The sequence below is a fragment of the Trachurus japonicus genome, chromosome 23, assembly GCF_045865225.1.
Source record: "Trachurus japonicus isolate A0001 chromosome 23, Traja_1.0".
Classification (NCBI taxonomy): domain Eukaryota; kingdom Metazoa; phylum Chordata; class Actinopteri; order Carangiformes; family Carangidae; genus Trachurus; species Trachurus japonicus.
In genome coordinates, this window is record NC_140929.1 from 7380524 (window position 1) to 7401724 (window position 21201).

Consider the following 21201-nt stretch of genomic DNA (forward strand, 5'->3'; position numbering starts at 1 on the left):
ATCTTTATAACCTTTAAATTGTTCTCTATATGGCTTATTGATGTACATTATTGCTATAAATACCACGAATAACAGGATAACAGGAATTTCTTATGTTTTATTGTTGCTCTCTTGTAACTTTACTTTAAAAATATGCTCTATAAATTATATTCATTACTATTAAAAACCTTGAAAATGCTCCGTAAACACATCATTTTCAATGCTGACAAACTGTTCGAGGTTCGAGGTTAACAAACTCTCGAGATACAGTAAAAGTTCAGTGTGTGTGTGTGGAAAACAACAACGGACTTTTACTCTGATTTATCTTTTTCCTCCCAAACTGCAGCTCCACTAACATTTGACAACACAGCAGCACATTTCATGGTTTTGGCACAATATTAAAAATCATAAGGACATGGGGACCTCTCCGGCTCTTTTAGCTAAAGCCACAATCGTTCAGTCTGTTTATTTTTTTCCAGCAGCATCAACATAAACCCTGAGTCCAGACTGTAATTCACAGTTGGAGATATTATAAATTTCTGACAGCGGTGGTCATTATCTCTCATTGAGTTAAAAAAAAAATTCCTGCAAAGCCGCCAAAGCTACAAGTTGCATCTAAATCCAGCAAATCCAATTCAACTGATTCAGCAGCTAGCCTACATGTTGAGCAGCTATACATAGGACTTAGGGTGACTTGAGGTTGCGGTCCACTTGTTAACGACCTGCTGATCCAAATATGTGACACGGACAAGGTGAGTATTTAAGCTATTTAAACAATCTTCCCTTTGTGTTGTCATTGTGCCAACTGCATCAGCTGCTCGTGCAGATAGTAAGGTTTGTGTTGCGTTGGGTTTTTTTTCTTCCCATGGCTCTGTGATAGTGCCACTCACACTGCTACCCCCGACTGTCCTGCAAACAGCCAAACCACAGGCACCGACACACATGCACGCACACACACATTCCTCTGTTGCATACCAGAGCCCCATTCCTGAGCAGCAGCGACCAGGCGTCCATTAAAAGCCACTCTGGACTGGACTGCCAGTGAGTGGATGTTGTTGTTGGTGGTGGTGGTGGTGTGACTTTAAAGCATGTGCACGGTTCATTTTAAAAGCTTCAAGCGACATGCACAAAGAGCTGCAAAGATCCGCCACAAAGGCCCCTGTGTGTGTGTTTTAACAGGCCGATGTTACGGTTTGTCGTTTCAAAGTGATTTCTGAGGACAGCGGTTGTATTTTATGACATCATCACATCGTTGTGTGTCCTCACTTGGCCTGGAAACCACTAAGCCTCCAATTCAACATCATCGTTTGTCCTTATCTATGCACAAAACCAAAATACAGCTATGACTTCTCAACTAACTATGCAGGATTTTAACCGAACTAAGCTGCATTTTCACCTTCATTAAACAGCTTTGGAGTAATTGTGATGGTTAAATAAATAAATTGTAACTTTTTACAAGGAGAATGGAGGCTCTCTGCCTTCCACCTAGCATCTCTTGACTGAAAACCAACTTTTACTTTACTTCTGCGACACAAACGCGCCCTGTAACCTGTAATCTCTCGTTTATGGCGGGTAAGACTACACAAATATACACATCTTAACATCGTATATGATATATAAAGTTATCCACCGCTCCATGGAATGATTTCTCGCGGGCTTCGTTGATAACAAAAGCACATGGAGGAGAGGGGGGTTTGCAAAAAGCGGAAAAGAGACTGGACTTGCATAGTTCCTCTTTAATTATTTGACTTTTTGGCTCAATAGGAAATATTCTGTTGAGCTTCATTAGCACTGTGGCCACTCCATGGAAGAAATAACACCATGCAATCCAGGGAAAAACTGCAAAACATAAATGTTTTTCCTTCTTCAAAGCACCAACAACTTCTTTCGTGAGTAGCTTCAAGTTGGAGGTGGTGGTGGTTAGTTAGCTGTAGCTAAACTGGCAGGGGTTGGTTATTTGGTGTCGATACGAGCCGTGCTATTTTAAAGCAGGAAAAGCCTGGAGGAGGGATGGTGTTGACCGCAGCCTGCTATCACCTTTGATCTGCAGAGGAATTGCAGGAAACTGTAAAGGAAATAAAGCCAAGGGCCATTAACTCATCAGGAAGTGGTGAGCTCGTGTGAATGCTGGACTCCATCTCCCCGGCGCTCTAACAGGATATCAACAGTAGCTCCGTCTCCACGGCTCACCACCGCATATGAGCTGTGCTGCAAAACATGCACATTGTTGAAAACAAAGAGTGCAATTTCGAATGCAAACAGATGTGCGACTCTTAAATCTATACAATGCTAAAGGAAAGAGTCATTAGAGTTGTATTTATTCATGTTTTTTTCTCTTCTGCATTATTTATCCTTGTGTATTTTTACCTTGCTCATTCATACAAGCTGTACATTTATCATTCGTTTTCATACCGACCCACACTGTATAGTCTTTTTCTCTATTTACATAATATTTTGTACAAAAATCCTGCTTAATATAAGAAACAGACGTAAAGTTCTTTCAGTTTTGTTTTATAGGGTGTGAATTTTTTAAAGCTCAATGTCTCTTATGTTTGTTTCTGTATAATTGAAAGGTCATAAAACTGAGACTGTGAGACAGGGTGGTCTGTTTTTATTATTTTTTATAAATCTAGAAGAAGAACACTGTTTTTCATTTAAATGCCTGATGCCTGCAAGAGCTTAGAAATAAAATGGGTCAAATCATATTTTAGTTGTTTTTTGTGAGTTGATATAAATGTAAATGACTGTGTTAGATGGGCACATGATATGATATTGCATCATATCGATCACAAGCTTGTGAACTGAATCCAATCGAAATCCAATCGAAATCATATCGTGTGATATCGGCAAACATCATATCGTCATCCAAACAAAATCAATAAAATATCGTATTGTGTCTTTGTTTTTTAATGTATAGTAATTCTTTCTTTATATTCCTTACTTCTTTATGTATCCTGTACTTCTTTGCTACTGTTGCAAGTGAATTTCCCACTTGTGGGATCAATAAAAAGTCTTATGTCTTGCATTTAAGCTGCTATAATCAACCAAAAACAAACACACCAGGAGACTTCACATCAGTCCAGTCTCTGTTTTGCTTTTAAAACTGATGAATTTTGCAGCAATAAAAAGCAGTGAGGGTGGGGGCAAACCAGTCAAAAGCAGCACTCCTGCTCCTGCTCCTGCTGCTGCACGTGAGCAAGCGGATGACCAACAATAACAGTGCACAGAGCTTGGCTGTAGTAACCGGGCTCAGCTCATGTATCAGGAATCTTTTGGTTCAAACATGTGGCTGTTCGCTCGCTAAGGGGAAAGCATGAGTCACCGCTCTCGGCTGCCGGCCGGGCTCGTTCGTCAAGATCTGTGAGAGAGAGAGAGGGAGAGAGTAGCGTGTGCTCAGATGAGGTGACCTTATTGTCCTCATCTCACTTGGGCTTTTTTTTTCTTGCTCACTCTCCCTCTCTCTTGCCTTTATGTAATGCCACAGCGGGAAACCAGGGCACTGTGCCACATTTTGCAGGCCCTGATTCAGCGTATGTGTCACCACCAGTAATGATTTGCTGCTACTTTAACAAGCCGCCAAACGCCAGGCTCATGAAACTGTGTGGACTCGAGAAACAGAGAGAGAAAGAGAGAGAGAGAGAAGGCAAAACAAGCGGAGGAAACTCAGCTGAGAGGAATAAAGCAGAGCCAAGTATTTCCTGCCTTGCTCAGGTCTGATGGTGTATTGCATCATTGCGAGAAAGAAAAAAAAAGCTGGTGAGTGTGCAAACTCAGAGAGAGAGTCTTGAACCCATGTGAACCCGGGTTTTTTTTTTGCTACAGAAAGCAATCAGTGCACACAGATCATCGGATTGGAGACAGCTAGCGTCAGTTTTTAACACTTAATGAGATTGTGTTGTGTGTTATCGCAGAGAGAGAAGAGGTGACGGAGAGTACAGTACAGTCAACATGCCCCTCCAGATAAAACAAAAACAATCAAACAAAACAAAAAAAACTTTGTGCCATATATTCAGACTGGACTTATTCTGTGTGACAGCGCTGCGGCAGATTACCAAGCCAAACATCCTTTCCCCGTGAATGAGAGGAGATTTGTGTACTTGGCTAAAGCCCCCCCCCCTGCCATCGACAGCCTCCACTTCCTCTCATCAAGGGCCTCCTTCCTGTGTGACTGAGAGAAGCTTATTCATTAGTCGGCGCACTATGAGGGGTTCATTGTCCTGCGTGATCGGTGCAGAAAACACAAAAGGCTGGAGGCGGGTTATCGCCATTATTTTAAGCTCTAAATAACCGCCCAGCATGGGGGGGGGAGCTGACACGCCTACATTAGGGAACAAGCAGATCTCTAATGGATGGATGGATGGATGGATGGAGAAGAGATGAGGGCAGTTAAACACACCTGGCTATCTTTATCCACCCCCAGAGGAGTAGTGGACTTTGCAGCAGTAAGAAGAGCGACTGAGCCCTGACAGACGGATAAAAATCTGTCATTTCTGGGCTGCAAATAATTTTAGCGAGCTAAGCGTTAAAAGAAAAATAAAGGCGGTTACAGCTTGAAAGAAGACCGCGGCCCCCCCGCCCTCCTCCTCTCCTCTTCTCTCTTCTCTCTCTGTGTAGTCAGCTGGTAAACAACAAAAGAGGATCACTTTGTTGTTTATGGGGCGTCGGGGAGCCCCGGGGAGTTTTAACAACTTAATTGTTTTTGGTGCAGGTTGAGTTGCCTTCAGGCTGCTGTAACGCCGAGGCTCTGCCTTCACACATGTCTTCAACATGGTGCGTCGTCTTCTTCTTCTATGAACCCCCCACCCCAGCAGCAGCGAGCGCCCCCGTAAAAAACCTTCAAAGTCTTCAAACTCAGTCTAAAAGAAACTCTGACTGGTTTGTGGATGTGTAATCTGTCAACAAGCCTTTAATATCTTATAAATAACATATACATTATCGCTGATATAAAGATAGGAGGACAAACAAACTGTTCTCACAATAAAAGCTGCTTCCACAGACTCATGTAAATCAGATAATATGAGATTGTTAAGACTTTTATAAAACAAACTGGGAATTGTATGGCTTTAATATTATATTATATCTTCTCCCCCGACCCCAGCGCCCCAGTAAAAAAAACCCACAAAGTCATCAAACTCAGTCTGAAGAAACTCTGACTGGTTTGTGGCTGTGCAATCTTGTCAATAAGTATTAAATATCTAATAAATAACAAAAACATTATCTCTGATATTAAGATAAGAGGACAGACAAACTGTTCTCACAATAAAAGCTGCTTCCACAGAGACTCATTTAAAGTAGATAAAATGAGATTATTGAGACGTCTAAACCCAATCGAGAATCGTGTGGCTTTGATATTGTAATTCATCGTGACTGATAATCAATACATGAGGCTGTTGACCCCTAAATAACACGGATCAAGCTAAAGATTAAACCCGTATTAATGAATGTAAACACAGCTTTCAACATGAGCTATGATACTGCATCCGACTCCAATTATCTTATCAGACATCTAAAGTGATCTCAGACATCTTCTTGTGCGGTTAAAGAAAGAAAAGGACTCTTCCGCTCATCTATCCCTCCATCCATCCCTCCACTTAACGCCGACACTAAGGAGGCGCTCCTCTGTGGAGGGGATCCATCTCTCTTTAGCGTGCTCACACTCTGTGCGACATTGACGGATCGTGCATTGAACTTGGCTCACTGGAGCTCCCATCAATCATTTCCTCCGTCCCAACCGAGCCCTGCTGGTCTGTCATCATCATCATCACCACCACCCCAAACCCCCAACACCAACACCAACACCCATACCTTAAAAAAGAAAGAAAGAAAACCAGACAATGGGCTGCATGACACCTACAACCGATGGTAAACCAACCGACCTGACCTCATTTTTTTCAACCACCATGTATATTCCCCCTAATTCTTCAGTTAATTATTTATTTATATATCCACTTTTACCAGATGACATGCGGCCGTGCTGTAGCCTACATATTGTAGTTATTTTCTTTATTTTAGTATCAAAGTATCATTGTTTTCTTAGACTGGTGGCTCTGAGTTCAGGGTTGGGTGGAGGGACGGGTGTTGTTTCGAGATTTGAAAGGTGAAACTAATTATTTTTGGATGAATATTGTACCAAGTTCAAAAATCTATAAAGATACAGTATGTGTTAAAAAAACAAAAACAAACAAAAAAAGAAAAACGATTCTGGCGTCTAATCGGACTTCTGTCCTTGTCCCAGTTTACATGCAACTGCAAAAAGCAAGTAACTGACGGGAACGTGTCCTCCTCCTCAACACCAGGTGGTGATTATGCGTTGTTTCAGCGGGTTAATACGGCCCCTAATCGTACAGCTTTGTTCATCTTGTACGTAATGTACGTGTTACTTATTGTGCATTAAAGGTGCACGCTATCCCTCGTGGTCATGGTGATTTCGAAAGGCAGACAAGAACGCTGTAACGCTACAACAATAGCTTCTGCGACCGGCTTTCTTGGATGTTTTTGTTCCGGGGGTCTTACGCCAGCCAGTTTAACTCTGATTAAGGCGTATAGATGCCGGAGAAAGTCGAATTTCAATTCCATTATCTGGGTGTCTTTCTTTCAAAATTAAGTTTTTCTTGGATGCATTTCAACAACGAATGTCAGGGCTCAAGGAATTCAATCCAACACTTAAAAAAAAAAAAAGTAAATAAACCTATAAATATCAAAGTGAAAACAATGCCAGGATCATACAGAATCAAATCATACCAAAACAATGCAAGTTGAATAAAATAACCATGAAAGAGAAATAAAAGTAAAACAAAGAAAAAAGCATTATCTGGGTGTCTTGATCGGAGTTGGAGATTGAACTCCGGTATTAGTCGGACCAATGCGTTTACATGGACTCAGTTGTCCAGTTACAGTCGGATTGAGGCAATAATTCGGTTTTCTCAAGTGTCATGTAAACGTAGTTGAGTGACATAAATTGGAGACACTGGAAATCATCTATTTAGAGAGGCAGGTCTTGTAATTATAGGGGGTGGGAAAGGAAGGGGGGGCTCTAAATGGTAAATAACAGAGTTCAAACTAACATTTTGTAATCTAAACCACAGGGTCTCGTCTAGAGGAGGGGGTCTGGTGCCTGTCACCAGTCTTTCGGGGTTGGTGCTGCTACCTGAGGGGCCCGAAAATTACACCGGCGGGCGGCGGGGTCACGAACAGTCAAATAAAACGAGTCGGAGGGAGAAAAATCTCTCTTTTGGTTTAACTGCTCACAGTAAACCTGTCAAGAGGAGGTCACAGAGAGACAGAAACAGCAGCAATGTGACAAATAAAAGAAAAATATCTGCGTAAAACATCTGTATTATGTTGTGTGAGACCACTGCGGAGTCGGATAAACATTTTTCTCTCTTTCTAACGCAAAAACAACAAAAACATCAACCACTCTGACTGCCCCCCGCCAGTCCTCCTCATCCCCATTAAGATTAAGAGTCCCAAGCTCTGTATTGTGCTGCGCTGAGAAGCTACGAGATACAAGTGATGGAAAATAGGACACTCTCCAGAAACTGAGACAGTGAGACAAAAGTCCACACACACACACACACACACAAATACACAAACAGCGAGTGCGCTAGCCGGCTGAAAAACAGGCACCAGGAGGCTGAGCTCTTCTCTGCTTTCCAAAGCATCGGCGTGCCATCATCCACAGCCAGAGAATATCCCTTTCCTTCTGGCCAGCCTCGTGGGAAAGAGGCTGGAAATGTGGCTGTTTTTGGAGCCCGGCTATGCGCGTGTGTGTGTGTGTGTGCGTAATGTGTGCGTGTGTGTATCTGCTTATTAGTCATCAATGGGGGAAGCTCCAACATTTGTTCCTTTTCTTGCTGGCACATGACACACAGCCAGCCAGTTTTTTTTTTCTCTCCTCTCCGTCTCTCTCTCTCTCTCTTCTCTCTGGCTCTGATCTGATACGCCACAAATTCTGGCCGGCAAGTTTTTTGGCAGCGTGCGTAATGTGGTTACGCAATGGCTTCCGTCATTTCAACACGAGCAAAAAAAAACAAAAAAAAAAACAGATTATTGTATTCATAAACAGTTGCTGTGGAGATGCGCCCACACAGGCAGATTCAGAAAGGATCATCCGGGAGGAGAACGGGGCATGTGAAACTTTTGTTTTTACAAGACGGCTTAAAGGAGTGGTAGAGAAAGTTTAGATTTTACTAGGTTACCCGATTGTGACACATGTAAACATATAATTCATAATAAGACACTTAATTAACCCCCGAGGGAGAAAAGTCTCATCATTCTTCGAGCTACAAAGCCACAAAACAGCTCCGTCTTGTTTATGGACGACTCAACCGGCTTTATGGCTCCCTTTAAAAAGCGGATGCACCTTTATCACCTCTTTAAAAATACAGTTTGTACTTTGTGTACAAAGCCGGCGTGGAGTGATTGTTTCAGATCCAGGGTGTGTGTGTGTGTGTGTGAACTTACAGGACACATGACTGACTGAAATCTGACATTAGGCAACGTGTCCGCTGATTGGGAATGGGGGTGTTACACAACAACATAACACAATACAATACAATTCCCCCTTATGATTTTGACATCCGCCGCCCACGCATGCAATGATTCATAAAAGCATCAATGATAAGAAATGACCCAGTTGTAATCACAGCCATGTGGGAGGGAAATCAGAAAGGAGATACTTTAAAAAGGCCAAAAATTAAGAGAAAATACTAAAAAAGAAGGAATAAAAGCAATCTAAAAGACATACATGTGTCTACCTGGTACCTTTAAATAATCCCCCTGTCCACCACTAGGAGTCTCCTGCCATGTGCCTCCTCAGCTTTGAAAGGGGGTTTAAATTTCTCAAGCTGTCAATCAAAAGCCCAACCATAACAAGCTCGTTGTTCTCTACCATTTGCCTTACACTAAAGCAAACCAAGAAAATCACAACAAAATACTAAAAACACCTAGTTACTCCAAAATGTATCTTAAAATATATTAATTAAAAATAATAAATAAATAAATTATCAACTGATTATGTATAATAATAGTAATAATGTTAATAACAACTCAAACACTATGTCCAAATTGACATAAGTTATTAAATCAAGAAATCATGCCTATGTAAATAAGTTTAACCTGATTTATTTTCTGGGGGGTTGCCAGATTGCAGGTTTACACGCGTTAACACCGACTGGTTTAAATGGCTCGTAATCCGATAAATCACAGTAAAAAAACAAAAAAAACAAAAACAATATTAAAACTTATCCCTGAGGCGATTATCTAAAAAACAGGACAACACACGCGGGGGCTTTTGTATGTCCCGATGACCCCGGGGCCAAGCTTTTTGATCACCCCGGTTTGGCAACACTGATACACAGATCCGCGTATTATTATTAGTGGATAAAACTATTACTACGGGGCTGTATCTGTGTAAATAACGTCAAATTTCCAACATAACCACAAAGGACATGTGTACGTTTTGTGTTTCGGACACATTCCCCGGGATAATGAAGTGGGAATAAGCCCCATTTCAGTGAGAGAAACCCCCACTTTTCTTTCGTAAAGTCGTGTCAATAGACGGTTTAAAACCCACCGTCGCCCACCGCTAACGTTAGCATGCTAAGTTAGCCACCAGTCACACACACACAAACCGTCGCCTTTTTTCTCAACGAACAATCAGTGTTCGTCGGTTCCCCCCGGACTACACCTGTAAAGGACGTTATAGCCGACGTACCTGCCGTGGAACCAGTCTTTACAGATGTCGCACTCGATCATAAACCGGCTCACATCGTAGGGCTGCCGGCAGACACAGTACAGCGGGGCCGCCGCCATCTTCCTACTGTCCCCCCAAACAACGCAGGAATGAAGCGGCGGCGGGGCGGGGATTTAACTCAGCGTCCGGAAATGCCCGAGAGCACACGAGACGCGTCCGGAAACAGCCGAGAGCACACGAGACGAGATCCGCCGTTCTAATGCTGCGTTCGAGAGAACTCGGAACTCGGAGGAATCTCCCAAATTGAAAACTCATCGATTTTCCCGACTTCAAAGCTTCACACAAGCCGGCATTAAAACAAATTACAAAGGGCACAAAAAAACATCTAAAAAAAGAAGCATTTTAAAATAATGAAACAGCATCCATCAGTATAAAAAAGTCTCATGGCTGCCACCTGCACTTGTAGCCTACATTACATTACATTGCACAATGTTCATCCTGCACTAGGCTATATGAATTACTGTTATAATGTTTTATGTCTCCTTATATTCTTATACAAATTTTGTTACTGTATCCTTAATATTATTGCAAGTCTAAGTTATTTTATTCTCCTAATTATCGTCTCTGTATTTTTTATTCTACTCTATTAGAGCTGCTGTGACACAATAATTTCCTGCAAAGGATTAACAAAGTACTATTCTATTCTATTCTATTCTATTCTGTTCTATTCTCCGACTTTTCCAAGTGGGAGCTCCAACATGAGGTGGCGTTTGATTGCACTTTTTCGAGTAGGAGGTCGGAAAAATCCGAGTTTCCGAGCTGTCTCGAACGCAGCATAAGGCAATCCCACTTCTGACGTCAGTTTCCAAATTATTCATTTCCATCTGGTTGTTGTGTAGGCAAAAACCAACAATGGACACAAACTTCTTTTTTTTTTCCAACAGAGCAGTGACATAATGGTTAATTTGTCAATATTGATATCATATCAGACTCTGATCATATTTAGTCCAAATGAAGGAAAATGGCACAACTCACAGGTCTTAAATTGAGTAAATAAATCCTTCAATCCCCACTAAATTAAGCCAATGTGATTTTCAGAAGATGAATATGAAATTATGTGCAAGAATTTGAAAACAAAATGTTTTTAAATAAATAAATTTAAAAAAAAATAATATAATGGCACTGGCTTGAATATTCACATTTTATTGTGTTGCAACAACTAAAATGTTCAAAAAACAAGGTGTAAAAAGTGTTTTCGGTGAACTGAAACTACCAGTGAGTGCCTGTGTCTAAATATGCAGCATCAGCAGAGCCTTTACACAGCTGATATGACACAAAGAAAAATAAGATTGACTAATTGTGTCACACAATCGAAAGCAGCTCTTTCTGCAGAATTTTTTTTTCTTTTTTGCAATGGCAGAGTTGCAAAATTGCGAGACTTCCTTGTGTTTTCACACCTCTCCTTGGCAGAGAGCTAGCTACTATTTCACATTATTCTGAACCTGCATGTGACAGACGTGGCAGAAGAGCATAAAAACCCCAAAACATAATATCCACTCCTGGTATGTCTCCATGGAGCGTGTCTGACATGCCCTACGTGCTTGCGTGGTGAATAGCAATGGGACCACCGACCCACAGCTTGATCTGTGAGCTGACAGCACCCATCCCCCCACACGCCCATCTGTGCTGCTCTGCATAGGCAAGCAAGCAGGCTCGGTGCATGCAGGAGACTCATAATGCACAGAAAGACACGTGCAATTCACCCAGATTCATCTGCAACGTCTCATCTCAATTGTGGTTTTTTTGGGTCTTGTTTGTTTTTCTTTTGGTGCATTCTCAAGCTGCAGCCATGGATGTAAACATCTCCTTTGTCCTGAGGGTGATAATAGCAGCCTGCTCCACTTGGTTGATCATTATCATGTCTTCACATGAGGTTTTTCTTTCCTGTGCGAGCAGTGTAACCTCATGTCTGGTGTGCAGATCCACACACACATGCCCGTAAACACTGCTCCTGGAAGTTAATTACCCCTCGTAAGTGGAGGTCAGTGCTTCTGAAGATGGGTTAGTGTCGCTGCTGATGGATGGCCACGCACAACTTCTAGTACTTCTTGAATTAATCATACCAGCCACAGAGCAGGCCAGTTCAATTCACCTGGAGAGGCCTAATAGTTCCAGCTTAATATCATCAGTGACAGTGTTTTGTACTATTACACAATTTAGGCTAATTGATTTATAGACCCTTCTTAAGAAGTCTAACACCACATTTCAAAGGATAACGTGCAGCAGGCTTAATTATAGCTGACATCGTAGCAGAGCAGGCATTACAAAGAAATATGACTGACAATACTTTTCACATAAGCCATTGAAAAGTGAAAGCGATATGCAAATCATGAGAGCGAAATTCTGCTGTGTAGATGATTCGTGTCACTGTAAACAAACACTGCTGACACTCAAAGATGTCAGATCACTTCCGAACTGGACTGCTTCATTAGAAATAAAGGCTGACAGACTACACAACCTGCTATTTAAACATAGTCAACTAGCTCAAGTGAGAAAAAGGAAGTAGAAAAAATTAAACACTTAGTCATTATGAGGTAGAGCTGTGTTTAACAAACTTTCATGCCAAAAATATATTGATTACCATTAAGAAAAATAGATTTTTCAATGTGGTAGCAGACCAGACCTTTAAAGAAGCTAAATTATTATATTATTATTTAGAGAGAAAAAAAATCAAGTATACCTATGTTACATGATAAGAATCACAGCTTTAGAAGTTTATACTTCCTGCAAATATTAGTTTATTTAAACATCATAACCACTGAGATAAGCCCTGTGTATAATTTCAATCATCTATTAATTAATTAATTAATTAATTCTAATCAACCACAACAACCTCTATTCGACTCTATTCTATTCTATTTTTAACCCACCCTATTTACATACATTTATCTTCAATAAAAAAAGCAGCATTTCAGTGTTTAGCCGCCACCTGCTGGCTGAACAGCGTCGTCGTTCTCTTCGCGATCCCGCTACAACGGGAGCGCGCACGTTAATACGCACTCTCCCTACGTCACTGGTTCACCCAAACAAGGAAGCGAGGAGCCCCGCCCCCCTCCTCCTCCTCTGAGCTGCTAGCATCATGGACGGATCGCAGTGCACTGAAATTAAGATTAAATCTAAACCGCACTCGTAACTTGTTGAGTGGAGACACTGAAGCTCGAGTTAACATCAACCCAGATGATAGAAGAGGTAAGAAAAATATATAAATACACGGTGGCACGAGGCGCAGGTAGATAAATAGATAGATGTGGTGTTCAGGGACACGGTGAACTGACAGTAAATCACTGTCTTCACATTAAATATCTGTATTTTTTAATATTGCTCTGGACTTTGTGGCTTGTCTGTCATATTCAGTATTGATTTTATAGTAAATTTGTCATTTTATAAGCAATTTCGTAACGTTTCTGTGCGATGTTACAGTGTTAATATAGCCTAGAGATGAGAGATGTGCAGTGTGTCTGATGGTGTTATTATAGTTTAATAAGAATCTACTGTGGTGTTTGAAGTGCAAAATACACACAGCTTTAATAATGACACATTAGATTAAAGGCCATTATTAAAATCAATAGTCTAATATGGAGGGGTGGTTTAGATAAGGTAATGTTGTAATAGTGTTATTAGGGATGAAAGAAATAATTGATAAAATAAACAGAAAATTAATCAAGCTCTTTGACAAGTGATTAATTATCTCTCTTGCAAAAATGGCAAGCATTCATTTTCTTCAGAGTCAAATCTGTGCTGCTTTTTTGTGTGTTTCATTTACTATTGTATTTTACGCTGTTAAAAATAAAACAAAACAAAAATCATCATTTTGTGACATTTTATGGACCTGAAGATTAATGGATTAATCGTAAATGAACCTGCAGCATGCTTGACATGTTATACATTTTTCTGTAAACATGAAATACATACTGAAATTAATCATTTTCATTTTTCTAATATTATCTTGTTTATAATATAATATTTCCAAAATGTCATTTCTGGTTGGGTTTACAATGTCATACCAAGAATAATAACTGTTGAACTCACCAAAATAAAAACGGCATGTTATTTGTGCTCATGTCTCAGGGCGAGAGAGTCTGAGAAGAATATATGTCAAAATGTCCTAATGCATCTTCAATAATCATCATCAACATCACTGTAAAACTGTTAGATCCCACTGGTGTGAAGTTTTTCTCATGTAAACAGTGGAGGATGTGACCGTGGCTGTGACTGTGATTGTGACGTTGACCTTCTGTGTTGACCTGAGGTGGACGCGGCGGTGAAGCGTCCTGAGCCTGAACATGCGGCGTGTGTCCAGGAGGAAAGCCCTGAGTCTGGTGAGGGAGCTGGACGCCTTCCCCAAGGTGTCGGACAGCTACGTGGAGACCTCAGCGTCGGGAGGAACAGGTGGGACGTTGCTCTGGAAACACAAGACAATGATATTATTATTATTAATAAAAAATGATTAATATTCACTCTTTTGTCTCATCCACAGTGTCACTAATAGCTTTTAGTGCCATGGCTCTGCTGGCGATCTTAGAGTTCTTTGTTTATCGAGACACTTGGATGAAATACGAATACACAGTCGACAAAGATTTTTCCAGGTGAATTTTACATTGAGTCACTGAAAGTTGATAAATACACAATCAGTATTTCCTAAATTAACCGTATGTGTCTCCTCCTCTTCATCACTTACAGCAAATTGAGAATAAACATTGACATCACAGTTGCCATGAAATGCCAGCGTGAGTTCTTCAGCTTCTTGTTTCACACACAGAAACCAGTCATACACATACATATACTGCACTTTATGTACATAAATACACATTATATATGTATATGTATGTTTAATAAGTCATTATCTGTGGCGGCAGACGTTGGAGCAGATATTCTGGACCTGGCTGAGACCATGATCACGTCCAGCGGCCTCCAGTACGAGTCTGTGAGTGAAACATCTCTGATTATTCTGTCAAATTTAATTCTCAAGCTGCTTTTTTTCTACTGTTCGTTAAAGCGACGCTGCATGTTAATTAGTCAGTGTCTTAGCTCACATAGTTTTTCTTCCCAGCTTTGTAGAAATGTTGCTTTTCACTGCTCCTTTTTTTTTTTTTACTCTTTTCTCTGTGTGTGTGTGTTTGATCAGGTTATTTTTGAACTGACTCCACAACAGAGACTGTGGCAAAGGTAAATGTTCATTACATCGACCTGAACCAGCCAAACCAGAATAATAATACAACATCTGAAATATTGTGAGCTAAACTGGAGTTAATGATAAATCCTCAGTGAAGTTAGAAAACACTGTGGTATGAAACCTTTCATGCAAATGATCCTGTCATCTGTCAACACCGACAGCTGCTTTCACTTCTGTGTTTAGTGTTGAAACGTTTAGATTTTACATTTTTCTGTTGTTCCTCCGACTCTCAGATGATGGAAACAGTCAACAAATGTTGAACAGCGACATTCCTGCTGTCGTTTCTCTGCACTGATGTGTAATTATAAACAAGTGACAGTTGTGCAACCTGTTGTTTTTGTTTATCTTTTTTTTTTGGTTCTCCTGCAGGACGCTGCTGCTCATACAGAACAGGCTGAGAGAGGAACATGCTCTTCAGGAAGTCCTGTACAAAACTCTCCTTAAAGGAGCTCCCACTGCCCTGCCTCCTCGGTCAGTTCACTGATATTATAGATAGGAAATTCAATAAGCAGCCAGCACAGATTTCTTTACACGACTCCCTCACACAGCTCTCAAAAAGGTCAAACCATCCCTTTATATTATGTTTAGTGTCTTTGACATTTTACAGTCACTGTTAAAGGAATAGTTCAACATTTTGGCAAATTGGCCCATTGCCATAATCCCTATGGTCATAGCAGTAGGTTTGTTACCTTTATTTGTTGGTGCAAGCTATTTTTAGAACAGCGGAGCAGAGTCGTGAGCTGCTCAGAGCTACGCTACGGAGGCTAATGGGATTTCTTGGTTTCCCTCGTCAAACTCATCAAATACACAATCCAACAACTCCAAAACGCTCTGGTGGACAAGTTGTGACCTGCACATTCACCACACTATGAGATAATAACAGAACGTTACCAGATGGAGTTGTTTTAGAGGTAAATTCATGCAAAACCACTGATGCATGTTCCTGTCAGGGCCAGCATTTACCTTTAAAAACAACTCTGTCTCGTAACGTTCTGTTATTATCTCATAGCGTGGTGAATGTTCAGGTCACAACTTGTCCACCAGAGCGTTTTGGAGTTGTTGGATTGTGTATTTGATGAGTTTGATGAGGGAAACCAAGAAATCCCATTAGCCTCCGTAGCATAGCTCTGAGCAGCTCACGGCTCTGCTCCGCCATTCTAAAAATAGCTTGCAAGGACAATTAAAGGTAACGAACCTACTGCTAAAACTATAGGGATTATGGCAATGGGCCAGTTTGCCAAAATGTTGAACTATCCCTTTAATAAGTGTGTGTGTGTGTGTGTGTGTGTGTGTGTGTGTGTGTGTGTGTGTGTGTGTGTGTGTAGGGAGGATACCTCTATGGAGCCACTCCATGCCTGCAGGATACACGGACACGTCTACGTGAACAAAGTGGCTGGAAACCTGCACATCACTGTGGGAAAGTAAGAAACTGTCTGATTGGTTAATTAAGTCTAAACACAACAGTTCAGTCCCAAACCATGATCCAGATGTGGTTTGTGTGTGTGTCTCTGTGTGTGTGTGAACATGAAAAACCACACACAGCTGTTGTAACGACAGTATCTTGTCACCTTCAGGCCGATTCACCATCCTCAGGGTCACGCCCACATTGCAGCTTTCGTGAGCCACGAGAGTGAGTTTCTTTTTCTTCCACATCCAGATGTTCGTGATGATAACGTCCAGTTGTTGAGTGCCATTTTTCTCTCCACCATCACTTTGGAGCTCTTTCAAACGATTTGTCACGGCCTCCAACTGAACCGAACTTCATCTTCCTCTCCTCTGTGTGTTGCAGCGTACAACTTCTCCCATCGAATAGACCATTTATCTTTCGGGGAGGAGATTCCGGGCATCATCAATCCTCTGGACGGCACCGAGAAAATCACCTACAACAGTGAGTTACCGCGGCTCACGGAGACGACGCGAGACGACTCGGTATAAAACACTACGGAGACGGTTTCCTGTCGCAGAAGATTCACATCAGAGTTTTTCTGCACAGTTACAGTAATGTGGAGTCAGCGAGTTTATTGAGTCACGACCCGCGGACAAGACGCCTCAGACGATTAAACAGTTAAATAAAAACACACAAGGAGCTGAAGACGTGAAGTCAAGTTTTATCTGTAAAGAGTCGAGAGACAGATCCTCTCTTTATAATGATGTTGACAGAGAGAAAAGAAATAAAGAGCAGCAAGAAGAATGTCTTGTAAAGAGACAGAGGAGAGAAAGAGGGGAAGAGGGAGAGGCAAAGCAAGAGGGAAAGAAGGGGAAGAGGAAAGGAAGTAGGAGAGAAATGGAGGGAGGGAGAGAAAGAGGTGGAGATTGAGAAAAGGAGAATAGAGGAAGAGGAGAGGGAGAGAAAGGAGGAGAGTGGGGAGTGAGGGAGGAAGAGTGGGGGAGAGAGGGATGAACACAGGGAAGGAGAGTGAGAGACGGGGAGAGAAAGAGAGGGAGGGGTGAGGAAGAGAGAGAGTAAAAAGGGAAGTAGGAGAGAAATGAAGGCAGGGAGAGAGGGAGAGAAAAAGGTAGAAAGAGAGAATAGAGGAAGAGGAGAGAGAGGTGGTAACAGAGAGAGGTAAAGGGAGAGAAAGGAGGAGAGAGGGAGGAAGAGTGGGGGAGAAAGAGGGAGGAACAGAAGGAAGGAGAGTGAGAGATGGGGCAGAGAAAGAGAGGGAAGAAAAGAAAGAGGGAGATGGTGAGAAAGGGGAAGAGGGCCAGGCCAAGAAGAGAGACAGTGAGAGGGAGGAAGGGGGAGTAAAAGGGAGGAGAGAGAAAGAGAGAAGGGGTGGGAGAGAGATGGAAGAAGAGGGAGAGAGTGAGGAACAGAGAGAGGCAAAGCAAGAGAGGGGGAGAGGAAGGGAGAAAGAAGGAAAAGGGAAGTGGGAGAGAAATGGAGGGAAAGAGAGAAAGAGGAGGGATGGAGGTGGCGAGGGAGAGAAAAAGAGAATAGAGGAAGAGGAGAGAAAGAGAGGGAGAGAGGGAGGGAGGGAGGGAGAAGGAGTGGGGGAGAACAAGGGAGGAACAGAGAGGAGAGTGAGAGACAGAGGGGGAGAGGAAGGGAGAGGGGAGGAAAAGGGAAAGAAAGAGAGGGGGAGAGGAAGAAAAAGAGTAGAGGAAGAGTGTGAGAAAAAAAGGGAAGAGGGAGGGGTGTGGAAGAGAGAGAGGGAGAGGGGGAATGGGAGAGAGATGAAGGGAGATGGAGAGGAAGAGAGACAGAGAGGAAGGGGGAGACAGGTTGGGAGGGAGGGAGTGAGAGACAGGGAGAAATAGAGGAAGATGAAAGAGAGGAAGAGAGGAGAAGGACAGATGACAGTTCAGTCAGTTTCCATGTTTTTCCTCCACTGAAGAGAAAATGAAAACACCTCATCTCTCTCTCTGTGTTTCTCTCTCAGACAACCAGATGTTCCAGTATTTCATCACAGTCGTTCCCACCAGACTGAACACGTACAAGATCTCAGCCGACACACACCAGTTCTCCGTGACGGAGCGAGTGAGTAACAAGGACAAAAAATAAAATAAATAAAATAAAACCTTTAAAAAAACGACAGGATGAAACACTCGTCTGTCTATCTGTCTGTTTTTTTTTTTTAAGGAGAGAGTGATCAACCACGCGGCAGGAAGTCACGGCGTCTCCGGCATCTTCGTGAAGTACGACACCAGCTCCCTGATGGTGACGGTCAGCGAGCAGCACATGCCCCTGTGGCAGTTCCTGGTGCGACTGTGCGGCATCGTCGGGGGCATTTTCTCCACCACAGGTGAACCTGGCACTGGCAGCAACATCTGGACAAAACACAGCTGGATTAAACAAAAACAACACAATAAAACAAATGGGGTGCTCACCAGTGTTATTAGCTATAGTTAACTAAAACTAAAACTAGCAGTGAACAAATATACAGTGAATGAATAATGATAAACTGACTATAAGTAAACTGATACACATCCTCTTATTTCCTTTACTTTTTATTATTATTTTTGTTTATTTTATATAACTTCACTTGTTTGTAAAACTAACAAAACGCACAAAAAGCAATAAATATGGGCTTTAAAAAAAACAAAAAACATAACTCAGATAGAATAAGCTCCATTTTTCATTTTCGTAAAAATGTCTAAGGTTGGAGGAGTTGCAGGAAGAAAACGCCACAGACTAATATGGGATTATTTCGAGTACAACCCTCAGGTAGATTAAAGGAATAGTTCACCAAGTTTTTTATTCCTCAAAGTTCATCTGGAGTCCCGGGAGGCCGGTTCGTAGTCCAACGAAATCCTTATATGAGAGTCAATAGAGCCTGACACAAAAAACATGTAATCTTCCTCCTTACTGCTCGTGTGTTGCAATCCAAGTGTCCTGAAGGGATATACACTGAACGACGTCATTTAGGACATTTTTACAGCCTAAACAGTCCTGTACTGTGCTCCGACGTTCACGCGCCCCAGGCAAATTCAATACAGGACTGTTTAGGCTGTAAAAATGTCCTAAATGGTGTGTTTTCGAGTAAACTCTGGACTATATCCCTTCAGGACACTTGGATTGCAGCGCACAAGCAGTATTCATCAGCATGAGGGTGAGTCAATAATGACTGCATTTCTTTTTTTGGCGAACTATTGCTTTAAAGCAAATGTATTGTGATGAGGAGGAATGATGGGAAGTGTGTTAGAATGGGAATATTTGTGGGATGCAACTAATAGGAGTAAAAATCCCACAATTTTGAAAGGTCATCTTGAGAGCTCTCACACAGAAGCTTCTACAAATCAATGACACCTGAAAAACTAAAACAAAACTAAAAACTAGTCAATTCCTCAAAATAAAAACTAAACTAAAACTGCTTAATCATTTGTTGAACTAACCTAAAACTGAACTGAAATAACAAAACAAACTGAAAAACTATATACCGGTACTATACTCTCTCTGTGTGTTGACAGGAATGCTCCACGGCCTGGTGGGCTTCAGTGTCGACATGATCTGCTGTCGGCTGAAACTGGGAGTGTACAGGCCCAGAGAGGTGAGTGATGATCTGCATCACTGCCGGCAATATTTAATAAATCAACATCAGGCTTCAAGTTTAGTGATTTAACTCGTGTCTTGCAGGTTGTGCAGATCCACCACGAGCAGCAGATGAACAACCTGAATAATCACCACGTCCCTCTGCTGGACGACCCCGTTCCTCAGGAGTAGACGACGTTTGTCCTCAAACTGCTGACCGTGCCTCCTGCAAAGTGCAAAAAAAAAAAAAAAAGCTGACCTGACAAAAACTGGATGAAGTTATGAACTTTTATCGTCCATGCAGGAGGAAATCTCATTATTTATTGTTGTGCACTTTTTGTTTCTCCCGTTAACGTCACCTTTGTTTTCTTTGTGTTTTGCCACTGAGGAAGCTGAAGCGTCTGTTTGACCCTGTGCTGTAGAGTGATTGTAAACTTCACGTTATCGCACTTTAAGAAAAAAATTTTCGCCCTGTGACTGCAGTCATACATGTGTTTTTTTTTTTTTTTTTATAAACATCTCCATCTTGTGTTGGTGCTTCTTTAGAAGTGTTGTAGGCTCCTTGTTATTTAAAACTTTAAATAAATTCAACAACTCCACTGTTGTTTCGTTTCACAGCATCAACGTGTGGGAACAGTTTCTTCTGCAGAAAGTCACAAAAAACTTTATCTGAGAGAAAATAAATTAAACCTTTAAATGAAAAGATTCATTAGATTAGAGTGAAAATATTTTAATGCAACAATACAGACAAGTTGAAGACTGTTATCAAAGCAATCCTGGGCTCCAGTAACACCTCAGCAATGATTCGTACTTAAGTAGTGACTGCAATAAATTAACATACCTGTCAGAACATGAACATTTCTGTAACGTAAATGTTTTTTTGATTGATCTTAGAAAAATTTGAGACACCAGATTCTTTATTTTCATGAGCTGTGAAGCTGTAATCATCGAATTAAAACCAGAGACTTTAAATATTTCACTCTGTTACATGAAAAATTCACTTTTTGAATCGAAATACAAAAAACTAATTTTCCCATGATACTCTGATTATGAGCTGCACCTGTATGTACTTTAAAAATTGGGTTTAAAACCACGAAGTGATGCTAGATTTAAAGGGATAGTTCAACATTTTGGCAAATTGGCCGATTGCCATAATCCCTATAATTTTAGGAGTAGATTCGTTACCTTTAATTGTCAGTGTAAGCTATTTTGAGAATGGCGGAGCAGAGCCGCGAGCTGCTCAGAGCTACACTATGGAGGCTAATGGAAATCCCATTAGCCTCCATAGCATAGCTCTGAGCTTGGTTTCCTTCATCAAACTCA

The 21201-nt window shown here is 41.5% G+C and overlaps 2 protein-coding genes across 2 annotated transcripts in view; one reads left to right on the forward strand and one right to left on the reverse strand.

The window, feature by feature from the left end:
• The window catches only part of kdm7aa (lysine (K)-specific demethylase 7Aa), a 31555-nt gene extending 21739 nt beyond the window's left edge, over positions 1-9816 (reverse strand). Inside the window, exon 1 of the mRNA XM_085769113.1 lies at positions 9695-9816. Coding sequence (XP_085625239.1) covers positions 9695-9792 — 98 coding nt within the window. The 5' untranslated portion in view covers positions 9793-9816. The remainder of the gene's footprint in view (positions 1-9694) is intronic.
• A 2963-nt stretch (positions 9817-12779) lies between these two features.
• Positions 12780-20476, forward strand: LOC146962454 (endoplasmic reticulum-Golgi intermediate compartment protein 2-like). Its single transcript, XM_085768764.1, has 14 exons — positions 12780-12922; positions 13983-14122; positions 14211-14319; positions 14414-14460; positions 14590-14657; positions 14859-14899; positions 15276-15377; positions 16232-16327; positions 16481-16536; positions 16696-16794; positions 18290-18387; positions 18490-18652; positions 19818-19897; positions 19984-20476. The coding sequence occupies exons 2-14, from the start codon at positions 14017-14019 to the stop codon at positions 20068-20070; spliced, it is 1152 nt and encodes a 383-aa protein (XP_085624890.1). The 5' UTR covers positions 12780-12922; positions 13983-14016; the 3' UTR covers positions 20071-20476.
• The last annotated feature ends 725 nt before the right edge of the window (positions 20477-21201 follow it).